Source organism: Chenopodium quinoa, unplaced genomic scaffold (genome assembly GCF_001683475.1).
Source record: "Chenopodium quinoa cultivar QQ74 unplaced genomic scaffold, ASM168347v1, whole genome shotgun sequence".
NCBI lineage: Eukaryota > Viridiplantae > Streptophyta > Magnoliopsida > Caryophyllales > Amaranthaceae > Chenopodium > Chenopodium quinoa.
The window spans coordinates 6,519,266-6,535,707 of NW_018744367.1; the positions used below are offsets into that span (position 1 = coordinate 6,519,266).

Sequence of the window (16,442 nt, forward strand, 5' to 3'; positions counted from 1 at the left end):
AATCACCTATTTTTGTGCCTAAACACGTTTTCAAAATATATATTATATTATAATACGAGGGAGTACTTATTAATTTAACACATTAACTTTGATGAATTTTCTTAGTAGTAAGGCAGCGAATTGGTGATAAAATATTACCTTCATTCAATTTAGAACCATGATCACTTTATTCAATTCAGAGCCCTTGTAAATGATCTATGATCTAACGACATTTAATAGAATTTCAGCGTTCAAAGTTAGAGAATAAACTCTTGATCTCAATTGAGTCCCTAAGAAAGTTCATGAAAAAGGAAAGAAAAAAAAAAAGGTACTTTTTCACACAAGAAATACCATATTGATAATAACAGTTAATGGTGCATCTGAAGTTATCTGCCAAAACTGAAGCTGTGCATCTGATTATGCTAAATATTCAGTCCTTTGCTCCACAAAATTGGCATAACATTTCCATAAACATCAGTAAAATCGAAGCCAAGATTACGATAACAACCAAGTAGTCATGACATCTCTGCTGCCACTTTAACTCCCTTACTCCCATGTTAACTTTCTCTACTGGATTCTCCTCTTGTGCTTTTTCTACAGCTTGGGTGGTGTTGTTACTCTTCTGTCCAATATCACTCTTTGCCCTGATAATAACCGGCTTTAGCTTGTTATCTGAGTGCGTAAAACAAACCATCAGCTCGTTATCTGTTTCACTTCGTTTTAAGATCTTTTGCTTCTTCTCTTGAACCTTAGCTACTAGTGCCAAGAACTCCTCTCTCCCTCGAGTTGAGAATGGATTCTCCTTGTGTTTCCGAAGCTCTGGTGTCGATTTTCTGTTAGTTTCAGCTTCATGATGGAGTCCACAACTCACACAAACACAAGATTTTTCCATTATGTAACTGATAATTGAGAATCACTCGATTGTATAAAAGACAACTTTATGATATAAATAAGAAGAAAAAAAATAAGAACTTCAAATATGAAGGTATGTACTATGTAGCATGATGAATCTGTGATTAAAGGTGGAATATGGTGTGAATCATCAAAAGTAAATGTTGAATTTGTATAATTTCTACCGACTTTTTTATACATTAAAAACATCATAGTACTAATATGACTTCTTTGGAAGGACTAGAAGAACTCAGGACTCAAGAGGTAATGTTTATCTTACATGTACCAACATGTTCTCATGTATGAAAGATAATTGTTACAAAAGTCAATATTATTAATTGGCCAGGTGATTAGGATAATATGCGAATGTTAGTTACCACAAAGGTTTTCGGCACACCATCTAGAAGTTTTGCAGTCACGTTATAACAGTGGCGGAACCAGAAATTTTATATTAAGGGGATCAAGATCATCTATATATATTTTTAAAATATCAACATAATTTCTAATTTCTCATTGGATAACACATAAAATTTTTACCTTCATCCAAAAATTAATTTACGCTAAAAAGTTTTTTTATTTTTTTTTTATTTTTTTTTTATTTTTTTTTATACAAGTTCAAAAACCATACTAAAAAAAAATTAACTAGAGGTTTGTAGCAACCAGATTCGAGCCCTTGTCACACACTCATAATGCCCTTCCATCGAAAGCAATCCAGCTGATCTACTTACTATGAATTGTTAATTAAACAAACAAAAACATTTTATACCAAATCAAGGGGGTGGCCATGGCCTACCCTAGCCCCCCCCTTGATTCCGCCCCTACGTAATAATTTTCTTTTCAAAAACTCTTACAACTTTTATACTAACTCTTCTTAATGTACTTTTAATGAACTATTCCCTCTGTTGCACAAAAAAAAAAGGGTTTTTCTATATAGTAACCCTGTTAATTTCAATTTTCTACGTTGTGCCCCAACTTATATCACTTTCTACACTGTAACCCTAATATACATTTTGTTTCCATACGGTAACCTTGCCGTTATCCCGTCATAAAAAAATTCCGTTAATGGGGCCCACTCTCCAATTATTAATATTTTTTTATCGATTTGCGCGTTGAAAAAACCTTTCGTTAAAGGTTTTGGGGGCTATTTTAGGTCTTAAGGAACCAAATTGAGCTTAGATTTCACAAAAAAGTAACGTAAATACCTCGTGTTGCTTAATAAAAATGTCTCGATTTACGTGTTCACGTTTTAATAAGCAAAACGAGGCATTTACATTACTTTTGTGAAATCTGAGCTCAATTTGGATCCTAAAGGGCTAAACTAGCCCCCAAAACCATTAATGGAAAGTTTTCCAACGCGCAAATCCATAAAAAAATTAATAATTAGAGAGTAGGCCCCATTAACGGAATTTTTTTAACGGCGGGATAACGACAAGGTTACCCTATGGAAACAAAATGTATATTGGCGTTACAGTGTAGAAAGTCATATAAGTTGGGACACAATGTAGAAAAGTGAAATTAATAGGGTTATTATATAGAAAAACACAAAAAAAAGAACTATTCCTATATGACGTGATGCGTGGGTTTTTTGGATACAGTACAAAGAAAAGGTATGAGTGCTAGGATAACTATCGTCGCATAGAATCTATTGGCAAGGAATGCATATAGGATGGCATTCTTTGTAAATAAATTGAAGTTGTACGGGGACAAGGTGCCAGCTGGTAGAAAAAAAATAATGTGGCAAAGATAGTGAAAACGGGGAAACCAAAATCTAAGCGGGAACCCAAAATTAAGTCTGACAAAGCAACTTTCCTCTTTCTTTCCTCTTTCTTCCCAAAGCAAAGTGTTACTGTTCAATGGAGAATGGAGTGAAATTAAATTGAAGGCATTGAAATCCTTTCCTAGGTGCACTAAAGCCACTGAAATGTCGTAAATTTGACATTGGAAATTGAGGATGAGAACGAGGTTAGCTGACAAACTTGGCGTGAATTTAGCCGAAGCACTTGGTGACGGTGGAGAAGACGGACATGGCTGCGCTAGGGAGCTGCGATTTGATTGTGAAAATGTAAGTTTCGTACATGCATTATTGTAATTATTCAGTTTGAAGGAAGATTTGAATTTAATTTTTAGGGTTTAGTCTTTAAATTGGTATTAATTTTGGAAATGGAAAAGTGTGATGTAGTTGTTTATAGATGGTTAGCAGTTAATTTGTGAATATGAACTACATTTTGACAATGCGAAATCGGTTAGCTGTTGATTTATTGGGAGTTGATTTAGCGGAAGCATTGCGTGAAGGTGGTGAAGAAGGCCATGGTTGCGCAAGGGAGTTGCGGTTTGAAAGTGAGAATTTAAGTGTTCGAAACCCTTATGTAGGTCGTTCTGTTGTGTATGAGGTATTTGTTTGAGTTAACAGTTAGTAATGCATGAATTAGGGGAGTAAACAAAATTGTATTAGCTGATAAGTTAGGGTTTTTTGGTGTCTCTCAATTATTGGTATCGTTTCAATTTATAGTTGTTGTTGATAGTGATTGTGTTAGTGCTTAAATAAGTTAGCATATTGTTTAAATGTAAGTCATTTTTTGAGCAATTGTTGTTAGTATTGTTAGATTGTTGATTGTAACTTGATCAATTGAGGTGAGTGTGGTTAATCTATGTTGTGTATATTGAAATTTGGAGTAGGTTGAAATTAATATTGAGGGTTGTCTATAAATTTTGAAATTGATACTTGGAAAATGGTTGTTCACTGGTATGATGGTTTCTGTAGCCATGAAAATGATGTTATGTATAATGTAGATATTGTACTTTGTTACTTGTGGTGGTGTTGTGTATATGATTGTTTTATGGCTGTGTCATTGTTATAGGGGGTGTTGGCGGTGAGGATGATGTATGTGGTAATGAGGAGGGATTTGAGAGTGAGCATGGGTATGGAGAAGGAGATGAGGAGGAGAATGAATAGGGATCAGAAGATGATGGAGAGGAATGGGGGTCAGATTATGAGGAAGTAGAAGTGGAGGAAGGAGTTGAAGATGAAGGAGTTGAAAATTGAGGGTTATAAATGAGTATTTGAATTGGGTAATTATGAAATGTAGACTCTTTTAGCTAGATGATGAAGATGTTAGGGTTAGGACCCTTTATTATGGTTAGGATCCTTTGTTTTAAATTTGATATGAACTTCAATCCATGCAATTGAGTAAGTAAATGGGTAATTGGTAATGTTAAATTTCCATAATATTTGATATGAATGTAGATTGTTCATTGTTATTTGATAAAATTTGTTGTAGTTGAGTTGATGAAATTTGTTTAATGTATTATAATTGTTTGGGAATGTGTTGGTTTTAGAATGGGAATGGAGTGAAGGATGAGTTGCTGCTAATTGTATGAGTTATTGTCGAAGCTGTTTGTGTGAAAAATTGTACAAAAAAATAAAGCTTTGAACTTGTTGTTTATTGAACCAATTGCTGTTAAAGAAGGTAAAAAAAAGTTTTGTTATGAATTATGTGATCATATATTTTGTTAGGTTTGGTGTTGTTGTGTATGTATTTGGTTATTGGTTGTTTGTTGTAATGTTGTATTTTCAATGAGTCATGGTTGTGTATGTGAATTAGGTGGATGTTGCTGATGGATATGAAGATGGTGGGGGAGGATGATGTATCTGTTTATGAGGAGGGATTAGAGAGTGTGGGATTAGTGAGTGATGATGGATTAAGAGAAGGTGAGGTGTAGGAGGATGAAGAGGGGGAAGGGTTTGAGGTTGAGGATAAGGGGGCAGATTATGAGGAAGATGAAGTTGAGCTTGGTGTTGAAGGGGAATTTAATGGGGCTGGTGCAGAAGGTTCTTCATTCATAACCCCAAAGAAGAACACGATAATGGTGCACACTGTGTTTGGTGTGGAAGAGGAAGTACCACCCCCAAGTTTGGGCATGGTATTTGGGAGTTGGGATGAGTTGGATACCTATTTCTGGAGTTATGCTAGGCAAAAGGGTTTTGGTATAGTGAGGGTTGCTTCTGAGTGGGTAGATGTGAAGAAGGAATTGAAAAAGGGGAAGTGTTGTAAGTAGAGAAGGAATGCTAAGTGGACTTGTGGCTGTTATGGTTACGCTTCAAGAAAGTGTAAACAGGATGCACTTAAGGAAGGGTTGTTGCAAGATGAGGAGACAGTTCAGAAACGAAAGACTAAAAAGTGGGGGTGTCCTGTGGAGTTGTATGCCAGTGTTAATAAGGAAGGGAACTAGGTTGTTCGAAGGCTGAATTTAGAGCACAAAGGTCACATTGTTACTCTGGGAAAGTCAAAGGATGTAGTGATGTACCGGAAGCATGAGTTAATGGTGAAAAACAATCACTTGGTCAAGCAGGTGCATACGGCGAAGAAGTCTAAGGTGAAGGTATCCCAAATGTATAGTTGTTATACTCGGGAGCGTGATGGAGTGGAGGAGATGACATTTACGCAAAGAGACTTGGAGAATGTAGTGGCTTAGAAAACCAGACTTGATCTTACTGAGGGTGATGCAAATGGCATGATAGAGTACTTCAACAAAATGAGTGCCGATAATCAGAATTTTTTCCATCTATGTCGGTTTGGGAAGGACGGGGCATTACAAGATGTTGTGTGGGTAGATGCGAGGAGTAGAGTTGCGTATGAGGAGTTTGGAGATGTTGTGTGTTTTGACAGTACGTATTTGACAAACAAATTTTACCTTCCCTTTGTTTTGTTTATCGGCGTGAACCATCATGGGCAGAGTATTTTGTTTGGGTGTGCATTGATCTCTCGGGAGACGGCGGAGACCTATGAGTGGGTGTTGAGGACTTGGCTACATTGCATGGGGGGTAAAGCTCCTATCTCAATCTTAACGGATCAAGATCCGGCGATTAGAAAAGCTGTAAACTTGATTATGCCTGAGAGTTGCCATAGGTGGTGCATATGGCACATACTTCAGAAGTTTGGGAGGTATGTAGGTAAGCATGAGGACTATGAAGCTGTAAAGGATGAGTTTGAAAATATCATTTATGGTAGTTTAGATGCTGATGAATTTGTAGATCGTTGGGTGGACGCAGTTGATTATTACAAACTAGGAGATAATAGTTGGCTTGAAGGTACTACACTTCCATTTCTTTTTTTTTATTTTTGTTTGTGATTGTTACTGATTTCTGTTAAAATATGTAGAGGCGTAGCTGTCTGTGTGCAGGGGACTGGAAGCTGTTTCAGTTCTGATTTAGAGTAGGAGTAGGTTTAGTGGTAGACTTATGTACCACTGAATGCTTTTTTTTTGAAAGTTTCTTATCTTTGCACATTTCTGAGACAGTGAATGTACCATTCACAGGAGTCCAGGTGTATGAGGTTTGTATGTTTTTAGATAAGCCATAATTGCAATTATTTGAAATGTAGGGTTATATGAGGAAAGGCACATGTGGATCCCAGCGTATTTGAAGCATTTATTCTAGGCCGGGATGAGAATGACCCAATGTTATGAAAGTTTCAATCACTTCTTCAAAGGTTATTTTGACAAGCATACAACGTTGTCTGAATTTGTGCTTCGATACCGCGATGCAATGTAGTTAAGGGTCGAGTCAGAAAGAACTGCGAACTCCAACACACTACGGTACATCAGGCATGTAGCTACCGATTTCCCAGCGGAGGAAGTGTTCCAGAAGTGTTACACGGACGCCAAATTCAAAGAAGTTCAGCGGGAGTGCAAGAGGATGTTGTACGCACGTCGCCTAGATGACTATGAAGTTGGTGAGAATAAAGTTGAGTTTATTATTGAGGACCGAGTGAGGATCAAGCCAAAATATGCAAAGAAAGAATCTATGACTAAGATTCGGAGATGCTACAAGGTGTGCTATGACAGTGATACATGTGAAGCTAGTTGTGAATGTAAACACTTTGAGTTCCATGGAATCATTTGTCGACATATGATCTTTGTGTATGACCATTGCGGTGTTTCCATTGTTCTTGAGAAGTATATTCTACGTCGTTGGAGGAAGGATATTCAAGGAAACACACACGAGTGAAAGTAGCTTACCATGATCCACTTAAAACCGATGAAGCCAGGAAATATCACAAATTGATGGGGATGTATGAACCAATTTTCTCAAAGGCTTCAGCTTGTAAGGAGGGTGTTGAGGCTGTGGCAGAGTTGTTGCAATTGATGGATCTCAGAGTCGATGAAGTGTTGGCAATAGTTGCCAAAAAACAGGAACATGCAGCTAAGGATAATGAAAACGAAGGTGAGGATGATGGCGTTCATTGTGTTGTTCGGACGCCTTCTTCTACGACTTTGAACAAGGGGCATGGTTGTACAATACACTAGCCACACATGCATCTGGGTTGCCAAATACAATCCCTACACCACTTAGTGCCTTTGTGGGGAGTTGTGATAGATCCGTTCCGACAGTGATTAAGGATCCACCGCTTCCCAAGAAGAAGGCTCGTCGTACAACCAATGTGAGGTATCCATCTTGCACAGAGAAAAAGGGAAAAGAAAAGGCTGCTAGGGCAAAAAATGTAGCAAAGAAGCAAGCTACGGCGACACAGAATAGTATGTCATTGTCAACGAATGACTATGTATGATCGGTTGTAGGGATGCAAATGAGGGATGTGGATGGTTCCTTAGGGTACTTCACTTGTGTTAGGGGAACAAATTCTGGTGGTTTTTTTTTGCAAGCGTACTAGGTACTCCTGGTACATCATGTTCCAATCACTGGTAATGTAAACGATTCAATTGGTTTATTAATGCATTGGTATTTATTTGTTGTATTTCTTGTTAAAACATCTCGCAGTGGTACACTTATCGTTCATGAACTGAACCATTGGTCAGTTATCTTCATGTGTTGAAAATACAAGTGTTTACATGAATAGGTTCCTATGATAGTATACCATATGATTCGCAGAGTGCCACTTTAATGAGGGTGGTACATTTTCAACATATCTAGGGTTTCAAGGACGTTTTCATCTGATCGAGGGTACCACTAAGACAATTAGGGTACCACTATAGTCAGGGTGGTACATATGACCATATAAAACGAACCACTGCAAAGGAAAAGGCATGTTTCTTGTTCAGGGTGGTACAAAACCTTCATAGGAGGACATTGTTTAATCACAATTTTGGTATCACCAATATCCTTCTCATTAGGTTTCACTAATATCTTTGGTCACAAATAACTAATTACTAGAGTTGACCTCATTAACCAATTCATAATCTATCAATGATTTGTTAATCACAACCTTTGGGACACTTATGTTGATAGTAGGACACTGTAGAACATTATTTAATGACATTTTGTTGCTTTACTAATATTTTGTTAATAAGACCTGCATGTATGAATACTACGCTTTACCTGGCTAACTAATTCGTAATCTTTTAATGATTTCGTAATGACAACCCTTACGTGTACCTAAAATTTGTAATCACAACCTTTGGGATATTCACCTCATTAATGAATTCAATTACCTTTTAATACAATATATATGTCTATCTGCTGTAATTCGTTGTTTGAGTCATTCAGCTGTTGCTTGGTTTGTTCAAGTCCTTACTTGTTATCGATTGTTAAATATATATGAGGCTTAATATATATGCTGCCTTTGTATTTTGCAACTCAGTTGCACTTTCCAAACTCTTTAACCCTTCGTCTACCACCATAGTAGAGAAGTACTGTTACTTCAGTAACGTCAATTAGAAAAATTAAAACAATTAAAATTTATTCTTTTTTTTATATTATAATTAATAAAAGTCATAAATAATAAGAAAGAAGCCTTACAAATCCAAACTGAAGAAGAGCTTCAAGATGTTCATTCTTCACGCACTTCATGAAGAATGTGTTTGCCTCTTCTTGGTGTAGCCACATTCGTGTTTCAATCCAAGGGAAGAGAATTTGTTGAAGGACCCTTTTTTCTTCGGATATCCTTCGGAGGATCATGCAACTTTTATCATTTCAAACGCCAGAAATTACATTATTAAAATCTCTGTGTATAGGTAAATGGAAAACAGAGTACAAAATATAAATAAAATGAAAGGAAACGCAAGATAGAAGGTCGATAACACTTCCGACGGCAGAATGTCAACCATGGAAGTTGAAATTTTTTGCCTCTTGGCTACTACATCCATGTTTATATTTGCATTTTTGTGGAATCTGGAACTCTGTTTTTTGAAGTAGAAGGAAGTGAGTTACTTTTAACTCTTTGTTTATCTTTGAAAATGTTTGAGATAAGTAACTTACTCTGTGAATCGCCTTATATATGGAGGAGTGTAAAATGACGGTTCAAATTCTGGATGAGTGGATGTAGTGGGGGAGATGTAATGATGACGGTTAATCAAGATCCCAAGACGGTTGATCTATCTTCTGCAAAAATGATGATTTACTGGGGGAGATTAAAGATATTAGGCACTCTAAATCTGGGGAACTGCAATTTTAGTGACCCGTCATTTCAATATGTCATTTAAACGCATGCAAATAATAATTAATGGTACATGTCATGAACAATAAGTGTACCACTGGAATATGTTTGGGCTTCTTTGTGTGATTTTATGTTGGTACTTGTAAGTCAAGTGTACTTTATACTAATTACAATTTTAGGTATGGGATAATATAATTGAATAATGTGCTAATTCAAATAACTTAAATTTAGTATAATACATCAAGTAAGCTTCAAGTTCCAAATGCAATACATCTACACGTTATCGATTGTTAAATGATTTAGGATATGTAGGGTTTCAAGGTCGGAGTAGACGTTGTCATCTGATCGAGGGTATCACTAAGGCAAATAGGGTAACACTGTAGTCAGGGTGGTACAAATAACCTTATAAAAAGAACCACTGAAAAAGAAAAGGCATGTTTCTTGTTTAGGGTGGTACAAAACCTTCATAGGAGGACATTGTTTAATCACAATTTTGGTTTCACTAATATCCTTCTTATTAGGTTTCACTAATATCTTTGATCACAAATAACTAATTACTAGAGTTGACCTCATTAACCAATTCATAATCTGTCAATGATTTGTTAATCACAACCTTTGGGACACTTACGTTGGTAGTAGGACACTATAGAACATTATTTAATGACATTTTGTTGCTTTACTAATAGTTTGTTAATAAGACCTACATTTATGAATACTAGAGTTTACCTCATTAACTAATCCGTAATCTTTTAATGATGTCGTAATCATAACCCCTATATGTACCTTAAGTTCGTAATCACAACCTTTGGATATTTACCTCATCAACTAATTCAGTTACTTTGTAATACAATATATACGTCCATCTGCTTTAATTCGTTCTTTGAGTCATTCAGTTGTTGCTTGGTTCGTTCATGTCCTTACTCGTTATCGATTGTTAAATGATTTAGGATATGTAGGGTTTCAAGGTCAGAGTACACGTTGTCATTTGATCGAGGGTATCACTAAGACAATTAGGGTACCATTGTAGTCAGGGTGGTACAAATGACCTTATAAAAAGAACCACTGAAAAGGAAAAAGCATGTTTCTTGTTCAGGCTGGTACAAAACCTTCATAGGTGGGCATTGTTTAATCACAATTTTGTGATATCACTAATATTCTTCTTCGTAGGTTTCACTAATATCTTTGGTAAAAATAACTAATTACTAGAGTTGACCTCATTAACTAATTCGTAATCTTTTAATGATTTGTTAATCACAACCTTTGGGAGATTTACGTTGATAGAAGTACATTGTAGGACATTATTTAATGACAATCTTTGGTTTCACTAATATTTTGTTAATAAGACTACATGTATGAATACTATAGGTTACCTTAGTAACTAGTTCGTAATCTTTTAATGATTTTGTAAGCACAACCCTTACATGTACCTGAAATTCGTAATCACAACCTCTGGGATATTTACGTCATTAACGAATTCATTACTTGTTTGAGTCATTCAGTTGTTGCTTGGTTCGATCATGGCCTTATTTGTTATAGATTGCTAAATGATTTAACCAATTACACCCTGTAATTAACAGTGCTTTTATTATGTAGTCCTCCTTAGGAAATTGGACTTAACACTTAATTCATTAACCTAATGACAATGAAATTTGTAAAGGCCTTAGTATAGTGGTACCTTTTCATGTGTGATTGTATCATTGACACAGAGTGGTACATTTTATGGAGCATAGGGTACCATTTATATGGTCACAAGCAAGGGTATCATTGCACTGTACGCCATAAACTGGTCGTCTTTACAAATTCACACTTTATATAAAATGGGGCCCATGGTGGAAAACTGGCTCCTAAACACAATAAGTTTTCCGCTCTTTGTGGTTTCACCATCAAACACTTCACTCCACTATATATTCTTGTGTTTGGAGTGAAAACAGTCATTTGTCTAAAAATGTGTCCCTCCTTCTCAAACACTTTCTTCACAAATTACTTACAATGTCAACCATGTCCTCTACATCGTCAGGAAGTCGAACAATTCGCCGGCCGTTTGTATCTGCGGACATCTCGTGGATATCAGCCAAAACTTGCAACTATTTGGGAGATGACTCAACCCTCGTGGAATTTTGAATCTCAATGTCGGAGAAGAATCCAAAGCAGCCATACTACAAATGTCGTCATTGTGGGTACTGGGAGTGGGCTGTTCAGTCGGACCTCATTAAGGATGGTCCACCAACCAACATTGGCGGTGTTGTTCGACGGGTAGAGGTGTTAGAGCACCATCACATAAAGACCGTAAAATTTGGGCTAACTATTTTTGTAATTGCCGTTTTCGTTTATTATAAATTGTAATTGCCGTTTTTGTTCAACTGTGGTTAGTAGTAGCGTAGTTCATTAATAGTTATCAAAACATTGTTTGCGCTCTTGTATGCTAAAATTCTATATGCAGATCTATGTAGTTCAACTAGTTCAATTTCATGTGAAAACAACACATATGCACTGGTAATAAACACAAAAGTCTATGTACCACTGTGAACAAAATACAATAGTGCATATGGGTCACCATAATCAGGCTCATAACCATCCCAAAAGTCACCGAAATCAGGATTGGACTTGTTCTCAAACCTATCCTTTGCCTCGGTCAAACGACACACATACCAAGATGGGTAGTCGTTGTACTAAAATGGCTCCCTGGTGATAAGATCTAAGTGTTGCATCTCATCGTACCTGTTTTCAGCCAACATCTTGCTTCTAAAATACATGCATTGTTCTTCCCTCGTATGGATCATGTCAAAAGGATCCTCTAGAGAAAAATTCAGCCACTCTACCGTGACGTGAATCAAATCTTTGTCGTAGTCTGATGTGAAATTGTGACCAAGTAGTAGAAGATCAAATTTATTACCTTCCTCATAGTGGTTATTGAGAATGTACTCAACATTTTGATGCCAATCACACATAGGGAGGAAAAGCTCCCAAAATTTTATCAAGTGTCTGCAATAGTATGGTGATATCGTATCCAGTAGATCATGTTTTCCAGGAACTCATAAAGATTCACACTTATAGCGATCTTGTAAGCATCAACAACGTAGTGCATGAAACAGAATGCTTCCATCCGAAAGTACCCGGACCTCCTACTTTAAAAGGAGTTAGGAAAGGATACTCCGGATGGAATTCTATCCCAGTGATTGGATTTTCAAGCCCTCCACGAGCAATTGTGGCTGACTGGTGGGTGAACATCATTTCTTTACCTCTTTTGGGGAGGTAAAAGTCTCGAACAACATCATTTGCGTCGTGATACGCATTTTTTTTCATGAATTCTAATCGCTTCATAAGGCGCCTTAGGATCTTATCACCAACCACTCCCTTATCAGCCACCACTCATTTATTCCTTTGGCTACCTATTTTTTGTTTTTGGTAATTTCTGTTACTCCAAGGAAAGGAAACTAGCCATGAACTAATACTTTCTCTGAAAGGAATGGTGTCCTTCCAACAAGTGTATTATTCTGATAGAGGGTTTAGAATTATCCGGGAGCTAATTCTTTAGTGAGGTCAAGTGATCGGAATACCTGGGTGGAGGACGCTTCCGATCAGTAATATTAATGTAAATTAATATTACAACTTTATCTTGACTGAACCCTTCGGGTCGAACCCAATCGAACTGCCGATCCGAACCGATGAATCAATCCGAAGGATTTGATGAGTCATTAGAGTATTACGGTAAAGACGTCGGATATCGATCCTAGAGCGTTGAGACCGAGCGTCGCAAAATCAACAAGCAACAAGTCCAAGCAAGGCCGTAGTATCGCATTGGCAAAGCCATGCGAGTGCTAAGGCTAGCTCGAGCTAGCATGCCCATCGCAATGCTAGCTGCAAGCCTAACATGCATTTCGTGCTAGGGCTATGCGTGCTAGCTAGCCATTGTGTGTCGCTAGGCCATGCACCCACAAGCATCGCAAGCATCACAGGCATATAGTCCTTGCGTGCTTGCTAGCATGCTGGGCGCCCAGCCATTGCTAGCCAAGCTGGGCATTGCAACAGTGTGCTGTGCGTGTTAGGCATCGCATAGCAGCAGCCTAGCGCCACGCACAAGGCATCAACATGCTAGGCGTGCTGGGCTGTGCGTGTGTGCCTAGCAAGCAGCGCCTAGCATGTGCTACACTGCAGCAGCAGCCCTCATTGCATGCGTGGCTTGCTGGCTGCGTGTATGTACATGGGGGCTAGCTGGCCAGCCTTGCCAAGGTGCCAGGCGCCAGCTGGGCAGCCTTGGCAGCCAAGGCAGGCTGGCTGCCATCTATGTGTGGCTGATCTTGAATATTGGTGGGGACTAATACTTGGTCATAGCCTTGGGGAGCAAGGAGGGATGGTCCCCTCCCTTGGTGGTCCTCAACTTCTAACCTAACCTCTTTGTGCCACTTGTTGATTATTGATTGCATGTCATTTTATGATGGAAATGCAAATTCTCCTACATTGGTGGGAGAATAGGAAATCAAGTTGATTTTCCCTATAAATACCCAATGGTTGGGCATTTGGGAATTCAAGAGTTGAACTCAATGAGGCATCTCCCTTAAGGTGAGAAAACCTCTAAGTTCGTAATACTCTAGTTTTACTTAGTCAAGTTCCGAGACGATGATCGTTCGGGTCGGGTCGAGGGTGCGAGCCGTTGGAGGCCTTCAGGCTTGTGGGGCTCTAGCTTCGAAGTAAGAGCTCGTGTATCGAGCGAAGCACGCGTCGAGGGTAAGAATGTCTTTTCTCTTTCTCTCGTTATGTTGTTAATATGTGATTAAATAATTAGTTGTTTTAATTAGTGAGCGGGTCTTGGGCGGGTTTCTCTTCCGCGTAGCGTTGGACGCTACGAAACTTAACACCGGCATCGCAGCCGCGCTCACTTTAATTATTGTGACTAATAATTAATTAAGGTGATTTAAAATGGATTTCAATTTCTAGTTGTGCTTTCTAATTAGATTAGAAGCTCGTTTTAATTAATTTTAATCTCGTATTTTTTTTAATTTTGGCTGATGAACCCTGAGTTCGACTCAAAAATAGTGATTGTTGGGTGGAATCGACATTCTAAATCATTTATGGCCCTTTTTGGGTTGTCTAGATGCCAAAATCCACCCAGAAATATGTTTTTCGAGGGGTTTGTCGTTTCAGACGAAAAATTTTAAATCTTTTAACTTTGATTAATTATTGCATGATGAAGGTAGATTAAATGTATGGTTACATCCCTAATCTACTGCAATTATAAACCTCATTAAGCATGTTTACGAAGCCATAATTGGTGCTTAATTTGGTGTGTTCATTTTTCTCATAAACTTGTATTTTTGACATTATTGCAAATAATTTGCTTTGAGTGTGAATGTTTATGGTGAACTTGCAATTTTGAAGCCCCTAAAATTTCAAAGATTCAATTTTTAATTGTTTATTTGGTTGGAACTTTGATTGCTAAATTCCATGTTGAACTAATTTTGGATTTAATCATTTTTGTTGATTAAAGTCCTTAAAGTTCAAAACTTGTGATTGAATTTTGGTCTTCATATTGGAAGATGTAATTTTTCAATTTTACACAAATTATTGTTGGGAAATTTTTCATTGGATGAAAGGGTTTATTTTTCCAACCCTCATTAGTTTTGTCAAATCTCATTATTAATTTAGATTTGATTAATTTAATTATGAGCGTAGCCCTTCAATTTTGTAGCATCAAGATATACCTAAATTGATTTACAGAATGGTTCTTGAATAATTTAGTCTTGTGCACTACTAAAATTGAATTTAAATAAGTTGGACTTATTTTAATTCATTTTGCCCTAAATTGATTCTAAAATTAATTTAAAATTAATTTTATGTCACACGTATATCGGGATTAAAATCCCGAAATAATAGCACGTAAATCGAGGTAAAATCACCCAAACGCCGCCAAGGCTAGCCGGGCTGCTCACGCAACCCACATGTGGCTGCCTTAGTGCGCATGGTGGTGCTCCCACCTCGAAGCGTTGCGGATGTGTGGCAGGGCTAAGAGTGCGCAAGGGATATGCTTGTGGCTTGTGGTGTGTGGCTGCTAGGATGCTCGCAATGCTGCTTGGCAGCAAGGCAGGGAGCCCCAAGCAGGCCAGCCACACCTGCCAGCACGCATGCTGTGATGCATGCTTGTGATAGCAGGCGCAACTGTGCCTTGCTAGGCATGCTGCCAGCTCCCAAGCAGCCCCAGCCGTAGCCTTGGTGCCTAGCAAGCCTAGCCCATGGCTAGGATGCTAGGCACTTGGGTTAGAGTAGGCTGATTTATCGATGCGTGGGCTACATGTTTTGCAAAATTTTGCTGTTCTAAATTTTATTTAATTATTTTAACGAGGCTAGGTCTCGGTTTTTCTGGCTCTTGTAAAATTTTAATTTTGACAAAATTTGGGTTGGCCGGCTTAATTATTTAGATTAATTAAGTTGGATGCGGAATTTAGAGGGAGCTCCGTTAATTGCATGAACTAATTGCGTTTTAATCACATACAATATTTAACAACTTTGACTAGTTTTAATTAGACGCGTTAATCGGATTAACCACATAAGTTATTTACTAGTTTACGCGTGTTGTGCATTGTTACTTGTTTTTCCGTTGTAAAATGCATGGGCCATTCACATATAGTGAATGGATGAATGGAAGATATATTGTTTCATAGGTTTCGTGAAAATGGTAACTAGTGGGGCCCGATTAGGATAGTAAATACGGACTGCGATCCGTTATATATTTTTGTAAATCTAAATACGGTCTGCGTACCGTTGTGTATTTTTGTACCTTAATATTTAGATTAATCCTAGTCGTAGTAGCTAGTAATTTTATTTTTGCGAAGATGTCTCAAGACGACATTTCTATGAAGACGAGCCAAGATGAAGATTCTTGAAGATTTCAAGGGGTCATGCTAGTTGCCAAATATATCTTATTTCATGTTTTTATTTATAATTATTCTTATATATATGAATGGTATGTTTGATGCATGTTTAGGATTTCAAATGTTGCGATGATTAATTAAGTTCACTTAAATCAACCAACATAGAAACCTTAGGTCCCTATAATATTGGCCAAAATTTGCCATTCCAAGAACTACACTTACCGAACTAATGCGCGTATGCGATGGGCTACGCCAAAGAGAGGCTTCACTACTTCCCTAGGAACGTAAGGTATACTAGGTATACAAGTTGTCTTGG

General features: G+C 37.6%; 1 protein-coding gene across 1 annotated transcript; it reads left to right on the forward strand.

Annotated features, from left to right (window-relative positions):
- Positions 1–5,403: 5,403 nt before the first annotated feature.
- On the forward strand, positions 5,404–6,877 carry LOC110696720 (protein FAR1-RELATED SEQUENCE 8-like). Its single transcript, XM_021874072.1, has 3 exons — positions 5,404–5,959; positions 6,187–6,203; positions 6,422–6,877. The coding sequence occupies exons 1-3, from the start codon at positions 5,404–5,406 to the stop codon at positions 6,875–6,877; spliced, it is 1,029 nt and encodes a 342-aa protein (XP_021729764.1).
- Positions 6,878–16,442: the final 9,565 nt, after the last annotated feature.